Source organism: Erinaceus europaeus, chromosome 1 (assembly GCF_950295315.1).
Source record: "Erinaceus europaeus chromosome 1, mEriEur2.1, whole genome shotgun sequence".
Taxonomy (NCBI): domain Eukaryota; kingdom Metazoa; phylum Chordata; class Mammalia; order Eulipotyphla; family Erinaceidae; genus Erinaceus; species Erinaceus europaeus.
This window is the reverse complement of record NC_080162.1, coordinates 89,165,336-89,185,575: the sequence shown is the minus strand read 5'-3', so window position 1 is coordinate 89,185,575 and position 20,240 is coordinate 89,165,336. Positions and strand designations below refer to the sequence as shown.

Here is a 20,240-nt window from a genome sequence, read left to right as displayed (position 1 = left end):
TCTTGGAAGGATGCCAGCTCCTCCCCAGTTTTGTGGGTACATGAGGAGGAAGGCCCCACTAAAGATCGCCCCCTAGTAGTACAAATCTACTGTCCCCACAGGATGATGGAGACATATAGCAGTGACCACCTGCTGTGGAGTCTGGAGCCAAGACACCCTCCCAGGGTAACATCCCAGCTCCTGAGTCTACTGAAGTCTGTAAGACTGCAAGCTCAGTGTCTGGAGGCAGGCCTCCACAGAGCCCTCCAGTGCTCCAGCCAGGAGGGCACTCACCTTGGGCAGTTGATGATTAAGACCACCCTCTAAAAAACAAAGACCACCCTCTGGTGGCGTACCCATTTAAACACACATATTACTATGTGTGAAAACCTGGGTTCAACCCCCACTCCCCACCTGCAGGAGGGAAGCTTCTCAAGTAGTGAAGCAGGTCTGTAGGTCTCTCTCTTCTTTCTCTGTGTCTATATCCCCTTCTTCCCTCGATTTCAATTTGTCATATCAAATAAGTTTTTTTAAAAAAAAGGAAAAGTGACTGCTGGGAGCAGTGTATTCATCATGCAGGCACTGGGTTTCAGGGATAACCCTGATGGTAAAAAAAACAAACCAGATAGATACCTGGTCATTCAGCAGTTGATCACTGAGCTGTGGCACTTGCTGGTCCTTTTGTTCCATAGGGGCCTTCAGCATTCAACCCCCAAAGTTGCCTGTCCTCAGAGACTTGACCTTCTGAGTTGAGGGAGCTGGCCATAAAGCCAGCAGTATGGTAGTAGTGAGTGATAATAAACAAAACAGAGCAACAGGGCAGAGGGACAGTTATGGACAGGGCAACTTTTGATCCCAGAATGGAAGGGACGAGTCTGGCATTGGAGGAGGAGGTGTTAAGGGAGGTGCTAGAAGCACAGGTCACTTGTCTTCTTATAAACTTAATCTCCCATTTATCAATTGAGGAGATAAAAACACAGAGAGGCTGATAGTTAGAACCCAGATTTCACAGGCAGCAGGGAAAAAATGCAGGTGTCAAGCCCTCTGGTTTCAGAGCCAGAGGTCCAGATCCTCAGACATCTCTTCCTTGGGTTATCTGGCTTGGAGGCATTTTGGATACCACCACTGGACTAGAGGCTGTTGCTGGCATCTAGTGGGTAATGGTCAGGGGCAGAGTTAGACCTTCTACTATGCTTGGAGCCAACAAAGCAGTATCCATCTAACAGCTGGTTGTGCCAAGGTGGAAAAACCCTGGACTGCTCTGCAGTCTGAATGTAGCAGGCGATCACTAAATATCAGAGGAGGGGAGAGATGACTGGTAACAGTTTCAGGGGGAATGGGGACTCAGCAGGAGGAAGAGGGATGTGCAAGGGAGTCTGTGAGTGAGAGAGCTTGTGTATGTGATCCTATGTGCTGGGTGGGTGTGAAGGGCAGAGCTGCTGTCTGGAAGAGGTTGATGGAAAGGGTTAGGGGCACCAGCCATTGGCCGCTGAAATGCTAACCAGTGATTTGCCTCTCTCTTTCCTCTCCCACTTTGTTTCTCTCTCCACACCTCTCATGGACGTTCTGCTCAGAAGGAGATAACCGGAGGCTGAAGGGGGCCATCCAGAGAAGTACAGAGACGGGCCTGGCAGTGGAGATGCCCAGCCGGACGTTGCGCCAGGCCAGCCACGAGTCCATCGAGGACAGCATGAACAGCTATGGCTCAGAGGGCAAGTGAGTGTGGGCCCCACCCATCCTCTCAGCAATTCCAGGCTTCTCCCGCGTTGGGTAGAGGGTACCAGCTGGAGGGGGCATTGGCTCAGGGATCCTGGCTGGTCCCCCTCTTGAGGAGGCTGGAAGCAAAGCAAGGAAGCATGAGCAGCTATATTTGGATCTTGCTCCATAACTCACCCACATGGCAAGTTGCTGCTCTGTGCCACAGTCTCCTCATCTTTAAACTGGGCACAGTTAGACTAACAGTGTAGGGCAGTCATTAGTATTAAAGTGGGTTGATACTCGGAAAGTAGTACAGGCATTGCATTATCAGGCCTTGTATAAAGAAATCCAGGAGGATTACATGGTGATAATTTATTTCACCATTGTGGAGGAATCATTACTCTGGGCTGACTTTTCTGGATAGAAAGAGGGATAGACAAGAGACAAGAGACAGAGGGAAAAACATGACAGCACCAAAGCTTTCCCCAGTGCGGTGGGGCAGGGCTTAAACATGCGCCTTCCCAGGTGAGCTATCATAATTACATATATATATATATATATATATATATATATATATATATATATATATATATATATATATTATGTATCTAGCAGATCATTTCACAAACATGAAATCATTAAATGTTAGCTCTAACTCACACCTTGCCAGTGATGCCAGTGTCACCAGTAAGTTGTCACAAAAGCAGTATATAGGGCCCATTCAACCTACTGAATCAGTTTCTGGAGGTGGAGCCTAGGCACTGCACTTCTACTTATGTTATTTTAGTTATTTTCTTAACATCCCTCTGTCAGTTAGTGTCTGTATGCATCCTACATTAGGTTGAGTCCTAGCCTTCACATTCGGCCCCTTTGTCTACCACCATCTTCCTCTTTTCCATCCAGTAATGCTAATTTAGTCTCAGAGTCTACAGTTTACTTTTTGTTTTATTTAGGAACTCCACTTTTACTTTAATTTAGTTGGTTTTGAATACTAAAGACCAAAGCCAGGCCTCTGCATCCTAATACTGAGCTATTCACCAGATCTAGAATCCCACTTTTAAAATAAATATTTATTTATTTCCTTCTGTTGCCTTTGTTATTTTTATTGTTGTTGCAGTTATTATTGTTGTTGTTACTGATGTCATCGTTGTTGGATAGGCTAGAGAGAAATGGAGAGAGGAGAGGAAGACAGAGAGGGGGAGAGAAAGACCTGCTTCACAGCCTGTGAGGCGACTCCCCTGCAGGTTGGGAGCCAGGGGCTTGAACCAGGATCCTCATGCTGGTCTTTGCGCTTTGTGCCATCTGCGCTTAACCTGCTGTGCTACCTCCCGACTCCCAGAATTCCACTTTTAAAGGCTATGGGGGAAGGAGAACTAATTTAGATAAGACTTTGAAGTCATTATAGACCCCTTTGAGAATTAGGGAATAACCCTGTGCCTGACATGCCCTCCCCTAACACATGCATTCTCATGCAAATGATCCCATCCCTAACCATAGTGAGGGAAGGGTCTTAGATTCCACTAAGACCTGCCCAGGGATCCCTAGCAAAGAAACTGTGGATCATTTCCTCATTGCAGATAACCAGAGCCCTCAGAGGCATCAAGGAGCCAGTCCTGGGTCACATAGCATGTTCACAGGTTAGGAACCTAGGAGTCCTGCCTCCCAGCTAGGGTTCCTTCCAAGGCCCCACATGGCCTCAGTCTCAGCTGTCCTTAGCCGAGGTGGGGTATCAGGACGCTCATCACACACATGAGACCAAGGCTTGGAAAAGCTCAGCGCTGTGCTGTTCAGTACAGTAGGCATCAGACAGGAAGTCATTTAAATGTAAATCAATGGAAATTGAATAAAATCAAATATTCTGCCCCTCCACCACACTTGCTGCATTTCAAATGCTTAGTAGCAACTTGTGTCTGCTGGCACCAGATCGGATGGTGCAGAAACAGAACATTTGCGGCTTGGTGCAAAGTTCCACTGGAGAGTGCTGGCTACCTGGCTTGTCTGAGGACAGACACTGGCCTGTTTGCTGAGAACCAGAGTGTGTGGGGGGAGAGGCGGAGGCCAGGCTGCTGCCACCTTTTGCTCTCCTGCATCTCTAGCTTAGCCTTGCAGCTGGGGGCTTCTGCCTTCCGAAAGGCTTCCCACCCCAGTCCCTCCTAAATGGGCATCTCTGGCCACTGTGAATGGCCTCGCCTTGGCAGATGCTGCTGTTCCACCCACCTCCTAGGGAGACTTCCCGGAGGGTGAGAAGAGGAGGAGGACAGGCGGAAGGGAGAGGAGGAGGAGGAGGAGGAGGAGGAGGAGGAGGAAGGGAACAAATGTTTTCTTTAACCTGAGAAATTTGTCAAGGCAGCAGCACTTGGAAGAAGAAGATATTTGAGGCTTCTGGGTAGCAGTGGGTACCTGAATTGTCAGGGGTCAGGAGATTTGGTCCTCTTCCTGGCATTGCTATTGAGCCCTCCCCAACACACACACACACACACACACACACACACACACACACACACACACACACACATACCTTGGGCATAGCCCTCGGCCTCTAAGCTTCAGGCAGGCCAGCAAGCATTTCATCTTTTGGACCCAGGCATCTCAGAGGACCAGGTGACAGAGAGGGTAGCAGAGAAGCAGCAGGAACTCAAACCCACACCCCCAGTTCACAGAAGAGGAGCTGAAAACAGAGGGTACATAACCTGTGTGAATGGAGCTGCAGGGGAAGGTTTTAGGAGACAGAAATGTGGTGGTGCCTGCACAGGACAGGTACTCAGGAGGTGGCGTCTGTTGCCATTCCCTGTGATGTACTCTGGGAACCAGGGCATCTTCTTATATTGCAGAAAGGTCCAAAGCCAGGCTCAGGAGTCAGACATCCTGGTTTATGCCTCATGTCTACTCCTGAGGAGCTGTGTGGCATTTGGGAAGTCTTTCTACCTCTCTGAGCCAAGTTTCTTCATGTATGAAAATGAATAGCAATAGGACAGACCTCTGATTCACTTCTGAGAATTAAATGAATTATTAAATGTAAAATTGCTTATAATAGTGGCATGCACACAGCAAGCACTATTACTGTCCATCCTATTGGTGGTGGTTGAATCAGTGAGTGTGGCTTGACTGTTGTGCTGTCCTCAGCCAGTTGTATCCTCAGGGTTACAGGCAGCTACACATAACCATGACTATAAAGTGCTTAGCACAGAGTAAGCACAGGATAAATGTTCGCTGTGATGACTGTGAGTATTTAAAGGTTTGGGGTGGGTGTCCTGAGCCCAGTTGGGAAGGATCTGGTGGGTTGGAGGTGCTGGGTTCGCAAAGAAGAGACTCTTGCCTTCCTGAGAGGGGCTGGGTCTCGATGTAGGCCATCCAGGTGCTACCAACTTGCCAAACACCTGGTCAAGCCAGGGCACAAGTGGGGACATTAAGCAGTGGTCGCCCTCCTCCTTGTTTGTGAGGTATTTTGAGCTCGAGTGCAACCCAGATGCCAGGCCTAAAACAGGAGGGGGTGTGGCCACCCTCCCCCTGGGCTCTTGCCAGCCCAGCTGAAGCTCACAGGGAGCCAGAGTGCTTGAGCAGCACTGGCGCGACTGGGTCTGCCTGCCCTGGCGAGCGGTCGCCAGCAAGAGCACCAGCTCCTGCGGGGTTGCACAGGGCTGCTCCCATGCAGGTCTTCACTCCCGTACACGTGGCTAAATTACTACTGTGGTCCAGACATCTGGGCTGGGTTCCTTGACCATCCTGTCTTCCCCATACCAAGCATGTAAATGTGTGGGAGAGCTGCACAGGGCAGAGAGAGAGAACTGTGGAAATACTGTCTTCTTTCTTCTTTATTTTTTTAGTTGCCTCCAGAGTTTTCACTGGGGCTTGATGCCTGCATGACAAATCCATAGCTCCAGGCCGACGTTTTTCCCTTTTTGTTTTTCCTTCTTTATTTGATAGGACAGAGAGAACTTGAGAGGGGAGGGGTTGTCAGGGAGAGAGATAGAAATAGAGAGACACTTGCAGTCCACTTGCTTCACCACTCATGAAGCTTCCTTTTTGCAGGCGGGGAGGGAAGGCTCAAACCCAGGTCCTTTCACAAGGATACATGTGCACTCAACCAGGTGTGCCACCACCTGGCCCTGAAATGCTGCCTTCTGAGCATGGTGTGGGGCTGAGGATGAGGTGCATAAGGACTGGGCCATTTTGTCAGTGAAGATCCTTGGACTCCAGGTCACCCAACACTGGCTCACAAAGACCTCAGCCCACATCCACATCGCCTGGAAACTTGTCAGAAACAGAGTCTCAGGCTCCACCGCAGACCCACTGAATCAGACTCTGTAGTTGAACAAGATTCCCCAGCGATTTGTATGATGTTAACCTTGAGAAGCTCTGACTTAATGGGACATTTCACACAAGGCAGGCACTGTGCTTAGTGCTCTTTCCTGATGACGCATCTCACTCTCACAACAGCCTGATGTTATGGGGATGATTATTGCCCAGGGTCACACAGTGGTTTCAGGGGCTGAAATTTAAAACCAGGTGTTGGGAGTCTGCCCTTCCACTGTGACAGTGACACTTTCCACATTTAGTGGCTACATCTGTCACTATTTTCGGAGGGGACACTTCTGAGAAAGTTGGGTGGCTTGATGATGCCACCAAGGACTCCAAATCCCTGTGTGTTTCCCTTTTGTGGGTCTCACCACATTGGATCAATCCTGCTTAATGCCCTGGAGATGAGAACTATCTTTTCCTGAACCCTTTTCTGGCTGTTCAAAAATTGGGGTTTTGGGAGTCGGGCTGTAGCGCAGCGGGTTAAGCGCAGGTGGCGCTAAGCACAAGGACCCGCATAGGGATCCTGGTTCAAGCCCTGGCTCCCCACCTGCAGAGGAGTCGCTTCACAAGTGGTGAAACAGGTCTGCAGGTGTCTATCTTTCTCTCCCTCTCTCTGTCTTCCCCCTCCCCTCTCCATTTCTCTCTGTCCTATCCAACAACAATGACAACAATAATAACTACAACAATAAAACAACAAGGGCAACAAAAGGGAATAAATAAATAAAAATAAATATAAAAAAAATTTTTTTTAAATTGGGGTTTTGTATGCTTTGGGTAGAAGGACACAGTGGTGAGTTTGGCAACCAGCCAACTCTCCTCCCTACCCTGCTCCTCAGAAAAAGCTCATCTCCCCTAGACAAGGGTCCACAAGAATAGCATCTCTGCCCTTAATCCTGATGTACTCCCTGGCAACCTTGTGCTTTGGTTTGGCTTCCCCCCAGAACCAGTCCTGAGACACAGATTGGAGTACAAGGATTTAACTTGGAAGGTAATTCCAGAAAACCATGGTGGAGGGTCACATGAGAGACAGGCTAGGGAGGCCCCCAAGGTCATGTGCTTTAGGAAGCCCCTGTTGCCTTTGGCAGCGGGAGCTGAATCTGACAGGGACTCTAGGCGCTCGTGTGGAACATGCACCTGGGGGCCATCCCCCAGAGGCAAGGGAGCTAAGAAGTTTCTCCTCCAAGTCTCACCAGTTGCTGCTGGGTGACCGCTCCCAGTGAGCTCCTTTCCTGCAGCACAGTGGGCTCTGGGGCAGAGAAATTTTGAGGAGGCTAGAACAGTGCTGGGGGGGGGGGAGAGAGAGAGAGAGAGAGAGAGAGAGAGAGAGAGAGAGGAGGCCCTGGTAGTTAGATGTCAGGAGCACCAATGGGGGGTGAGGATCCAGGGTCCTGGGAGGCCACCCTGCTATCCTCACCCCATGCTGTGTTGGGTGCATGGCACCACTGCCTCCCTGCTGCCTAGATGCCTCCCCACTTCTCACACTCTGCATCCATTTCATTCCTAGAGATGACTGTCTTACTTCTGTTTAGTTTTGCCTCTATTCATTTCTCTTCATCCCCACCCAATCCTGTCAAGGCCAGTTGTCATTCTTGTCTGGACACCTGCAAGTCTTCTGTCTGATCTGAACTCCCTAGTCAGTCACTCAGCACTTATTTCCTCTGATCTCTGCCAGTCTCTTGCAGTCTCCTGTCCTGTGCACCCTCCTCACCCCCAACTGCATCATGTGAGCCTCTTCTACTTCCTCTGTTTCACCTTCCAGGTCTTCTCATATGCTTCTCCCTCTACCTAGCATTCCTTCCTCTCTTCTTCACCCTCTGACTCACTCCTCCTCCAGATACCAGCTAAGAACTGGCATATAAGCTTGATCTCATGTGCCAATTCCAATTTCAGTTAATTGATAGTGGCTCTCCAGAGTGCTATGTTGAGAAGGATTCTGGAGCCCAGTCTAGGCTTGGCAGGCATGTGGAGGTTGATTAGCAATGTCTTCTCTGGGCGTGGGCACAGGAAGTGGAATGGCCTGGGTCAGCCATACTTTTGGCTGTATCAGCAGCTTCTATAACCTTGTTCTCTCCCTCTCCCCCACAGCTACACCCTATATCTGATGTCATTGTTGTGCATGTCTGTCCCACCAAGTTGGGTGCCTGCCCAGCACGGGGCCTGTCCCACAGGCAGTGGTTTGAAAATTGTGATGAATAATGAGTAGTTTCTTATGAACAGGAGTCCTCAAACATTCCCTGTCTCCCTATCACTCAGAATATGGGCCTACACAGCCACTTTAAAAACCAGAAGCTTTCAAAGCTGGTTCCCTCCTGCCCCTGCCCTCACCTTCCCCAACTCTGTCCTGAGATCTGAGAGTCACAGCATCCAGCTCCCTGGGTGTCTGGGTCACTGTGCCCCCAACCTGGGAGGCAGGCTGAGTGAACTAACAACAAGGTCAGTGCCCCCAAGCTCAGGGTGGCACTTGCCAGGGGCCTTTCCCTCATCACCAGAGCCCCAGTCCCTTCCCTACCTCTGTCACTTAGAATCCTTATGCCAGAGAGGCAAATCAGGACTGGATGTGGCTGTGAGCTAGGGCACAGGGAGGGTTTGTTTTGTTCTGTTTTATAAGCACTAGTATTTTTTCAGTATTTGACTATGCCAGCTTCTGTTTTAAGAAGTTTATCTTCTTGCTGTATGGCATATCACTGAAGGTTATATTATTGTAATTTATTCCTCCTTTACTGAAATGGAAACCCAGAGTCTGCAAGGTGGTGAATGTGTCTCTACAACCTGTGAGTCATGGAGTCAGGATTCAGATCCAGGCTGCCAGGTCCCAAAGTTTGTGCCACAGATCCCAGTGCTCTGCTCTCGGCAAGAGGAAGAGCTCCTCAAGGCACATTAAGCAGAATCCATTGCTGGTTAAGATGATCAGCTCTAAAGTCAAACTCTCAGGGTTTGAATCCCAGAACTGAAGGTTGGGTTGGGCTGTTTAACAATTGTGTGCCTGGATTTTTATCTCCAGTAAAAACAGATGTTCAGCGGGGAAGCAATTACAGAAGCCAGACCATCCACCTTTTGCATCCCATAATGACCCTGGGTCCATACTCCCAGAGGGTTAAAAGATAGGAAAGCTATCAAGGGAGGGGATGGGATACAGAGTTCTGGTGGTGGGAATTGTGTGGAGTTGTACCCCTCTTATCTTATGGTTTTGTCAGTGTTTCCTTTTTATAACAAAACAAAAAACAGATGTTACTAATAAGTTCCTAACTTTCAGTGTTGCTAAATTAGGTTTAAATGAGTTCATAGCGAGGGTGTGTGAAGTGATGAAGCAGGTAGAGTGCATACCTTCTGTGGCTGAGGCTTGGATTCAATTCTCAGGACCATAGGGGAGCAAAGCTGATAGAGATAAGTGGAACTTCATGGATGGTGGTCTGGTGCTGTGTTTTTGTTCTGTCTCATAAAATATGAAATAAAAATTGGGCATGAGAGGTCATGCAGAGAAGTACTTGCACAAGACCCTGGGTTTGATCCCCAGCACAGTACTGAAAATGAATCAATATTGATGACTTAGTACCATTAGCACTTATTTCTTTTTTTTCCTTCTTTAGTGCTGCGGACTCATGCATGTACTATTCCACTGCTCCTAGGCTGATGTTTTATAGATGAGAAAGAGAGACAAACATGGGAATAAGGGAGGAAATAAGAGAGGAAGAGAGATACCACAGTGTCGCCCCACCATCTGTGGTGCTGGGTAAACTGTTTTCTAATCTCCACTTGGGGTTCTCAGTAAATAATAAATCTCTGGATGACTTTATGTCCCTAAGCCCCCACTCTTCAGGGTAAGGAGCAAAGGCAGGGGACAAGATCAGAAATGTTTTGAAAGTTTGAGAAGCTGAAGCCAGGATTATGTGATCTGTGAGTCCTGGCATTCAGTCAGTTCTGCTATAGCGCTTATTTTGCAAACACAAATTTGTTTTAACACCAGGGAAATGTTAAAGCATAGTTTGAGCACAGGAATAGTCTGGACACAATATGTATTCTGCCTCTGTTCAGATGTGAGTTCACCCATAAGAAATAGATAAGTGCAGAAAACTGCACCCACAGAAGAAGACAGAAAACTTAGATCATCCTAATATCTGTCCCCTTAGCTCAAGAGAACTGCAAGCTACACACCCCACACCTGCCTACCCATCTCACAGTCCTTCACCACTACATAACAACCCACAGACCTAAAGTCCTCCTCCTCTTATTTTCACAAACAAACTTCAAACTGTATTCAGCATAAAGCATCATCTTTTTTTAAAAAAAAATTTCTTTATTGGGGAATTAATGTTTTACATTCAATGGTAAATACAATAGTTTGTACATGCATAACATTTCTCAGTTTTCCATATAGCAATACAGCCCCCACTAGGTCCTCTGTCATCCTTTTTGGACCAGTGTTCTCCCCACCCACCCACCCCCACCCCAGAGTCTTTCACTTTGGTGCAATTTGCCAATTCCAGTTTAGGTTCTACTTGTGTTTTCTCTTCTAATCTTGTTTTTCAGCTTCTGCCTGAGAGTGAGATCATCCCATATTCATCCTTCTGTTTCTGACTTATTTCACTTAACATGTATTTTTCAAGCTCCATCCAAGATCAGCTGAAAACAGTGATGTCACCATTTTGTATAGCTGAGTAGTATTCCATTGTGTATATAGACCACAACTAAAGCATCATCTTTATTATAGTTAATGCAGTTTTTTTATTGCCCAGGGTTATCACTAGGGTTCAGTACCAGCACTATGAATCCACTGCTCCCAGCACCCAGTTTTTCTTTTTTTCTTTTTTATTTGATCAGACAGAGAGAAATTGAGAAAGGGGGGGAAATAGACCAGGAGAGAGAAAAATATGCGTCTGCAGACAGACCTGCTTCACCGCTTGTGAAGCATCACCCCTATAGGTGGGGAATGGGATCTTGAATCCTGGGTCCTTGCATATGCTAATATGTGCACTTAATTGGGTGTACCACCACCTGGCCCCATTTATGCATTTCTTAACCATATAGTGAGTGTAAGATTGTGCTGACATTTTTATTATGCATATATTGCTAATGTGACACTGGTAGCTTTCCCCCCATAAGCTCTGTGACTTTTATTGCAGGATATTTCTCTGCACTGTGACTTTTATTGCAGGATATTTCTCTGCACAGCAGCTTTTAAAAATGTATATTTTGTGTTACAGCAGAACTGACAGCTGTAAACTCAGCACATCTGTGGGAAGGTGGATGGACAAGTGGACACTTGGGGCCCGGTGGTGAATGGGTGAGCAGAGAGCAATGAACAACTAAGACCTTTCAGAACTACACAGCTGGTAGTGTAGTCACCATGGGGACCGTGCAGTGCAGTCTTTTAATTTCTGATGCAACTGAAACAGGTGATCCATCTGGAAAGAGAATAGAGTCAACCCCTTGAATAACCCAATTACTTCTTTAACCATCTAGAGCACATAACATCCAGGAGGCAAAACTGTACTCAAAGGTTAATAACAAAAGACGGATGAGTTTCAGCTCCACATACAAAGACTAACAAGATTTAAAATGCAGGAAATCTCATTTCACCATTAACACAAAATAAAAGACCAGAGGAACCCAGGCTATAATCCTGTTTCAGGTCTCTGCTGGTGTGGCGTGTGTTTCTGGGAGGATCCTATATCCCCCCCTCTCCTTTCTCCCCAAGGTGGCTTGGGCTTGGTCTCCAGCATCTGGATGCTGCACTTTCTAATGGATCTGGAATCAGAAACACCAAGAACATGCCATGAAAAGAAAGAAGAGGCTCTCCCAGGCCTGAAGCAGGGACCTGCAGGCCATGGTGTTTCAATCCTTTATTCATCTAGGAGATGCTGTGTGCTGGGCTCTTGTGTTACCCCCTTGTCTGAGTTAGCTCACCCACTCACCCCCAAGACAAAGGATTACAATATATTCCCATCTTATGCAGAAAGACACTGCAGCCAGGGTACCATACTGCCACATACTGAAATCCAAGGTCTACGCTATCCCAAAGCACATTTCCAACCACTCTTTTTTTTTTTCCTTTTCCCAGTTTGGGGCCAGGAAGTAAATATTTACTGAGCTCTTGCCACATATAAGGTGTGCTTAAAGTGGCAACTAATTTGTGACACTGAATTCAGCTCTTCCTACCCCACTGCCGGTGACTCCTGTGAGCAGTTTTGAAACATGTAGATGTGCACAACAGAAGTCAACCAGCTTTGATGTTCTGTCCTCCGCCTTTCGTCCTGCTCTAGGGGAGATCCTGAGGTGGACAGGGGTCTGTGATGCATGTGGTCTTCTACCCAACAGTAATCTGCCACCATTCGCTCTCTCTTCCCCCAGCCCCACAGAGGATGTGCTAACCTATTCGTGGTTTCTGGGGCGGCAGCCTGCTTCCTTGGCAGCCAGCGAGGCACCCTGGGATGGGGAGTCAGGCAGCCGCCCAGATATTATAAACAATTACTGCTAATTACCGGGCCTGCCAGTTCCCCATTGTCTGCTCACAGTCCCACCAGGAACTGAGGAGCAATGATGATGTTGGAGGAAACTTTCAATTTCAGGCTGCTGAAGACCTGACTCTGCCTGGGAGGCTGAGCCCTTTTACTGCCTGAAAACCCAAGACCCCAATCTTTTTCAGCTTCTTGGAGAGTAAACCCTGTATACAGAGTGAGGCCTGGACCCCCAGGTGGCAAGGGGGAGGGGAGTGGGCAGTGGAATAGAGACTGGGGCTTGGAGCAAGGGCCATGCCACCAGCTGTGAAACTGTCAACTAAGGGCCTCTGGGTTTGCAAGAAAAGTGGGTACACATTTCTATCCCCCTGATACTTAAATTAAATTACTTTCTGCTGACTTCTGTATTACAGGACTGCATATTTGTTGAGATAAGAGATTCAGAGGAAACCCAGCTGCTTGGGTTCAAACACTCACCTGCCTCTGTCTTGCTTCATTTAAATCAGTCAGTCTCTCTCTCTCTCTCTCTCTTTCTCTCTCATCTCTTTCAAACACTCACCTGCCTCTGTCTTGCTTCGTTTAAATCAGTCAGCCTTTCCCCTCTCTCTCTCTCTCTCTCTCTCTCTCTGTCTCTCTCTCTCTCTCTCTTCTCTCTCTCTCTCTCTCTCTCTCTCTCTCTCTCTCTCTCTCTCTCTCTCTCCTCTCTTCAGTATTCCAGGATCCCATGCTCCACTTGGGGGTAGAGGGAGATACCAGCCAGCCATTTCTGCTTAGCACCCGGCCCTTTTGTCAACCCCACCCCACAAACCCCCTATGACCCACATTTCCCAAACCTATATGGGATTTTTCATCCCAAAGCACAATCAGGCCTTCCTGGATGGCCCCCTACCTCTCTGCTCCCCACCTTGCCCTGTTGTTAAAATTTCGGAGGCTCTTACCGGGCTGGCTTGCTTCACGGTGGGTAACAGAGACGCGGAGACAACGGCTGGGCAGGGAAGCTGTATTTCTTTATTCAGGAACAACGATTCATAAACTAAGACAAACTAATCACCAAACAGAACTCTGCTGTCTCTTTGCGGCGGCACAAGCACTCCCTCTTACTCTGTAACTCGGGAACTCTCCAACTCTGGTACTCTGGAACTCTCGTACTGGGGAACCCTCTGAAACTCTTCCACTGTGGAACTCTCTCTTACTCTGTAACTCTGAAACTCTCGAACTCAGGAACTCTCTGACTCAGGAACCCTCTCTCGGGGTTCCTTGGGGCGGGGCCAAGCGGGCCCGCGAAATTAACTGGACTGATCCAATTCTCTTGGCGGGGGAGGGCTAGAACAAACCAATGTAAAGCATACGACATTGCCCCACTTCCTCTGCTTTCCCATATCAGGGAATTTGCCTTTGGTGATGTGGAGGCAGACCAGCCTTTCTGTCTACCCACCCATCTTTCCAAGTCTGTTTTGTTGAGGTGAAACCCAAAGCCTAGGCTGTGCTGGTTTTTGCTCCCTGCATCTTATGGGACATCCCTTCTCCAAGGCAGTGACCATAGAACACCCCAGCTTTGGCCTCAGTGGGTCAGTAGGGGGTAGCAGGAAATTGGGGAAATGTGAAATAATCATTGTGCTGTCAACTCTGCTAATAGCAGAGCAAAAATGGAATCTGCTGGAAGGACATTGTGGGTGGCTGAGGTATGGGCTGAGCAGCCAGGTTGGGTAGTTTGGGACTCCATGTGGAGGCAGAGCATTCTGAAAGTTCTTGTGACTTCCAGTCTTGGAGGTAGTGTTTGTGTGTGTGTGTGTGTGTGTGTGTGTGTGTGTGTGTGTATGTCTATGTGTGTGTGTCTCTGTGTGTGTGTGTGTGTGTGTGTGTTGTTGTTGTTGCTGCTGCTGATGTTGTTGTTGTTGGTTTCCCGGAGGGATTCTTTGGGTGACTGAGCTTGAGTCAGGTGGTCAAGTTTGGGTCCATCAGCTCTGGTCGGGGGACAGGATAACTTATTTAAGTAAAGCCACTTGCTATTCCCAGCCTTGCCAATCAATGGCTTATGTTTATTTCTTACTCATGCTCCAGTGCCCAGGCTCCTTTTTCTCTTGTGACTTTACCAAGAGCCTCTGCTGGTGATTCTGATTGAGAAAGAGGGAAGATTATATGTGGGAGGGGTCTTGATGTTATGAGAATGTGCCTCTTAAGTGGCAGTCATCCATCCAATACCTCTTAGAGCCCCTTTAAAATATTGTTACTAATGACAGAGTTTGAGGATCACTGATTTCAGAAAGGAAGAAAACGTTGCTACTTTGAAGGCATTCATGTTCAGCTTCTGCTTTCTGCTTATTTGGAACAACCTTCACCTTCATTTACTTACTGCTTGTGCTTGTTCCCCTTTCCTGCTCCTTCTTCTCCTTATTTGTTAGGTTTGCTTTGCCGAGATGAAAAGATACTTTTTAATATTTGAAATAAATGTTTTATTTCCCCCCAAAAAAGATTTAATTATTTATTTTCATGAGAGAGAGAGAGAGAGTGAGAGATCAGAGCACTACGACCATATGTAGTGTCAGGGATCAAACCTGGGGTCTCTCCTTGCAAAGCATACACTATCCACTGGGCCATCTCCCTGACTGCTTGGCATTGTTCTCTGTAATTGTGGCAAACTTGACAGTCCTCACCATTATTAGTAAGTCGACTAGTGGGGGTCAGGCACACACATTACCACACACAAAGACCTGTGTTTGAACCCTAGCTCCCTCACTGCAGGAAGGGACACTTCACTAGCAGTGAAGCAGGTGTCTATCTTTCTCTCTCCCTCTCTGTTTCCCCACACTCTCCCATTTTATTTTTGTCCTACCAAATAAAATAGAAAGACAAAAAAGTCTATAGCAGTGACACTCAGTATATGCACCTTGTACAGCCATCAGCACCATCCATCTCCAGATTTTCTCCATCTTTCAGGATTGAAACTATCTCCACTAATCAGTAAGTATCCACCCTGCCGTCCTCCTCCTAGGCTGAAGGCAACCGCCATTTGAATAACTGAAATCACACAGTACTTGTCCTTTTGTTACAGACTGACTTTATTCCACACAATGCCTTGAAGATTCATCCATTAGACTTAATAGTATTCTATTGTATGTCTGTGTTACACCTTGTTTACTCACCCAGTATGAACACTTGGAGGGCTTTCACTTTTTGGCTATTGCAATTAATGTCTCTGTGAACATGGGTGTACAAATATCTCTTAGACATTCTGCTTTTTATTTTTTTCCCTTGGCATATACCCAGAAATGGAATTGCTAGATCATATGGTGCTTCTGTTTTTAATTTTTGAAGGACTGCCATACGGTTTTACACAGTGCCTGTACCATTTTACATTCCCACCAACAAGGCCCAAGGATTCGTATTACTTCACAACCTTGCCAACACTTGGTATTTTTCTTTTTCCTTTGTTCTGTTTTGCTACTATACTTTTTGCTGGATGTGAGCTAGCATGCGGAAGGCCTTTCTAGGGCAGATCTAGACGTGGCCCATATCACTTCAGTGTTCCTCCACTGGACACAGTATCACAGGTGGGAGATGGGGTGAGCTGTGTCCACTAGAGAAAGAGGTAAACACTAGCATTTACTACCTTCCAAAACAACGACAGGTCTTCTAGGAACTAGTCCTCAACAAGGGAAGGCTGTGTGCCAGGATGGCCAGCTAAAATACGTCTTCTGCAAGCTGACGGAGATTCAGATCTTGTTTGTACCCTTCCCCACCCCCACCCCACCCCGCGCTGTGTGACTTAAAGCAAATGATCTTCTCTTGCTAAGCCTGGGTATGTTTGCACTATCAGCTGAATAAAACCAAGTCTGCTTCCATAGGCGCACCACAAAGGCTACTCCAAAGTCACAGCTCCATGAAGACAGTTTTGTTTTGTCCACTGCTGTCCCCTAGAGCCTAGAAGGGTGCACACACATGGTAGGCCCTTGGCACGGACTCAGTGAATAGACTGAGCCAACAAGGGTGAAGTGCTTAATACACTATAGGCAAAGCTATCACACGCAACATCACGCGTGTTACAGAGCGGGGCTTCCTCAGTATGAAGAAGAGATAATGGAAGGCTTAATAGCAAACCTCAGGGCAAGGTGGTGGAGCACCCAGTAGAGTATACATGTTTCTGTGCATAAGGATTCGGGTTCAAGCCTCCAGTCCCCACCTGCAGGGGGGACGCTTCACAAGTGGTAAAGCAGTGCTACCTGTGTCTCTCTCACTCTCTACCTTTCTTTTCTCTCTCAATTTCCCACTATCTCTATCAAAAAGAAAGTAAAGTGGGGGTGGCCACTGTGGGCAGTGGATTTATTGTGCTGGCACTGAGCCTCAATGATAACTCTGGTGGCATTAAAAGAGGGAAAGGAAGGAAGGAAGGAAGGGAGGGAGGGAGAAATGGAAAGGAAGGGAGAAAGGGATGGAAGGGAAGGAAGAGGAACAGAAGGGAAGGGAGAGGGAGGAAGAAAGGAAGGGAAGGAGGAAGAATGGAAGGAAGGAAGGACCCTCACTTGAAGAAAAGTGGAAGAGGCAGTCTTTCGAGAGCATCAAGTCCTCATCTGGCCACACAACCTTGACTAAGCAGCCAGCCTCCCCTCTGTCCCTTACTGGACTCACTGCCCCTCACTCCCCTCTGTAAGCATGGGCAGATACTCTGCCTCTACCACCCCATCCTCCATGAAGGTTTTCTCCGTTCTCCTCCCATTCCTACCTCTCATGCTTACTGGGCACTGTAGGGAATGTGGGTAGGAAAATTCCTGGAACTGTTTGCAGAGCAAATGTACAGACTCTTTGCCAGATGAAATTTGTGACTTGACCTCTAGGTAAAATTGGCGTCAGATTTGGTTCAAGCACCAGGGAGCATGTCTGAACTGTCAGCAGCTAGAGGCAGAAAAAGAGACCTATGACTGAATTGTTGTCTCTGAAGAACTTGAGGAAAAGGAGGGTTGCAGAATAGTTTGATGCAGAAGGGGGAACCCCATGTTGGGTGGAACTAGAAACCCCACCTCGCATGGGAACTCCCGCTCCTTTGGGGTGAAAATCCCAGCATGTGCCCAGACTTGGGGACTGTGCTCAGGACAGGGAATAAAGGTCACAGTGCCCTCTGGGCCCAAAGTGGTTCCTCCTTATGTTCATTGCCCTTGTCCCCTGTTGCTGTGATACCCAGCGCATAGTAGGTGCTTGTAGAAAGTTAGCTGTTGTTCTTGGGACATGTTTAGGTAGAAAGACATACAGTCAGCATTAGTATTCCATTCAAGTGCAGGCTCTGCCCTATGAGTTCTGTGGCTTCAGGATGGATGGAAGCTGCTTTTTTGTCGATTGCGGGGGGCGGCGGGACACAGCAAAAGGAGGTTTGGAGCAGAAAGGGAACACAATCCTTTATTTGCGCTGGCACCTCAGAATTGGGTGAGAGAGCAGCAGTTTGGGCCACATGGAGGTAGCAAAAATGGCCGCCTCACGTAGCAACCTTCCCTGCGTCTAATCACTGAAGTGAAAGGCGGGCAAGAGAAAGAGGGGCGGAAGAAGGAGGGCTTTTATGTGAATAGCTCTCGCGAGAATGGGAAGGGGAAGAGTAACCAAAGCACTCCAACTATCTCGGGGAATTGACAATGCCCTGAGGGCACAAAATGGCAGATGTGACTGCATCTGCACAATTTCCCAGCACTTCTTCATCTGAGTAGTGGTGACAAGAGGTGGAACTAGCCTCCTGTGGTTGGGTGGGAATGAAATAAGAACATGGGTTATAGTGCTTTGCTTCTGAAAAATAATAGGGACACAGCCGGCCTCATCTTTAGTCACTCATCTTATTGAATATTCAACAGACTGGGACATCGGGACATTACTTAAATTGGCCTAAGTAAAATTGTAAACTCTCATGGTTGTTATTGACTTAAGTACACAACAACAAACAAATGAAGTAGGCCAGCGAGATAGCTCACCTGGAAGGATGCCTGTTTTGCCATGTACTGAGTCTGGCCCCCACCACACTGGGGGAAGCTTTGGCGCTGTGGTGTCTTTCCTACTTTCTCTGTCTCTCTGTTTCTGCTTGAATAAGTCAACTTGAAGTGGTGAAGCCTTGGTGAGGGCTTGGTCTACGAGCTTAGTCAGTGCCACCAGTTTAATTGCTTTTCTTGCAGACTCTGATGGTAACCAGATGTAGCTGACAGAGGCATCAATTTTTTTTTAATGTGATATGACAGAGTTTGACAGGGAACCTGCAGGGGTGTTTCACAAGTGGTGAAGCAGGTCTGCAGGTGTCTCTCTTTCTCCCTCTCTGTCTCCCCTCCCCTCTCAATTTCTCTCTATTTCTATCCAGTAAAATGGAAAATATGGCAAAAAAATAATAAATTGAGAGAGAGGGTTAAGAGAAAGAGAGATCGAGATATCTGCTTCACTGCTCATGAAGCTTCCTCCCTGAAGGTGTGCACAGGAGTCTCAAACGTGGATCCTTCATACCATAATGTGTGTACTCAAGCAGGTGTGCCACTACCCTGCCCTAGAGGCTCCAAATCTTAAGCCTCAGATTCAGATCCAGAAAAAAGATTAGCTCTTACTCCACACAGTTCAAACAAAGCTTACTGGTAAGATGCCTGGAGGCTGTGCTGGTTCCTACACTCAGCTCTGGGCCAGCTGCTAATCAATGAGAAGGACTGTGTTGATTGACCAGACTGAGCTCAGACCTCTGAGGTCAGCTCCACTCTACAGGGTCCAGTGCCTTGGAGAGGGGGTTCCCTCATGTTCACAGCAGCATTATTCACAATAGCTAAAATTTGGAAACAACCAAAATGCCCTTCAACAGATGACTGGATAGAACAGTTCTGGGACATATACTCAGTGGAATATATACTCCATTGAGTATATACTCAGCAATAAAAAAAAGTTACTGTGTCATTTGGGATGAGGTGGATGGAAGTGGAGAAGATTATGCTTAGTGAAATAAGTACAGAGGTAAAGGACAACTATAGAATGGTTTCACTCGTGTGGAATATAGAGAATTGAACACGTGAGTGTGAAAAAAAAAAGTCAACTTACATCCAAGACTGGGAGAACTATAGTGGCTATCTAAAGGGGTGGGGACACAGATCCTTGGTGATGGAAATGGTGAGAAACTATAATCCTAATGAAAAAAAGGGGGGTGGTGGTGGTTCCCCAAATGAGATTTAGGTCTTACTACTCAAAGAAGGGCAGTGTACACTGAACGGTCCAGCGGCAGCTAAGTGAGAAGCACGCCTGTATGTAGTTCCCTGTGCTTTGGAGACTGTCAGGTATAAGTGACTTTGCAGTGGGTCAAGTCTGTTTCTAATTCCTCCTCTTGCTGCTGCAGCTGGTGTCCATTCAGACTGCAGTTTGAGTAGTGTCACTGCTCTGAGCCACAGGAGTCGGCTGTGCCAAGCACCCTCTCCTGCAGTTCCTAAGGCTTGATGGGGAGAGATGAGGGATGGTACAGGATGTAAAAACAGACCTAGACTTTTGGAGCCACAGCGGAAGGTTCAGGGCCTTGAATGTAGCAAGGAAGCCAAGAGACTGGTCACCAGCCTCCCCGAGGCTGGGTAATGGATGTGGACAGAAATCACCATGGCATGAGGAAATTCCAGAGCTGCTCATCTGAGTCATCAGAGGCCTGGGCTGGCCTCTGGAGACACTGGTTTTGTTTTGTCTTATCTGTGTTCCCTACAGCCTTAACTATGGGGGAGTGTGCCTGGCCTCAGATGCACAGTTCAGTGATTTCCTGGGCAGCATGGGGCCAGCCCAGTTTGTGGGCCGTCAGACCCTGGCCACCACACCAATGGGTAAGTGTAC

General features: G+C 47.6%; 1 protein-coding gene across 1 annotated transcript in view; it reads left to right on the top strand.

Moving 5' to 3' along the window:
* RIMS4 (regulating synaptic membrane exocytosis 4) overlaps positions 1-20,240 on the top strand; it is a 79,514-nt gene that overhangs the window by 49,774 nt on the left and 9,500 nt on the right. Inside the window, exons 2-3 of the mRNA XM_007530872.3 lie at positions 1,557-1,695; positions 20,118-20,230. Of these exons, the coding sequence (XP_007530934.1) occupies positions 1,557-1,695; positions 20,118-20,230 (252 nt within the window). The remainder of the gene's footprint in view (positions 1-1,556; positions 1,696-20,117; positions 20,231-20,240) is intronic.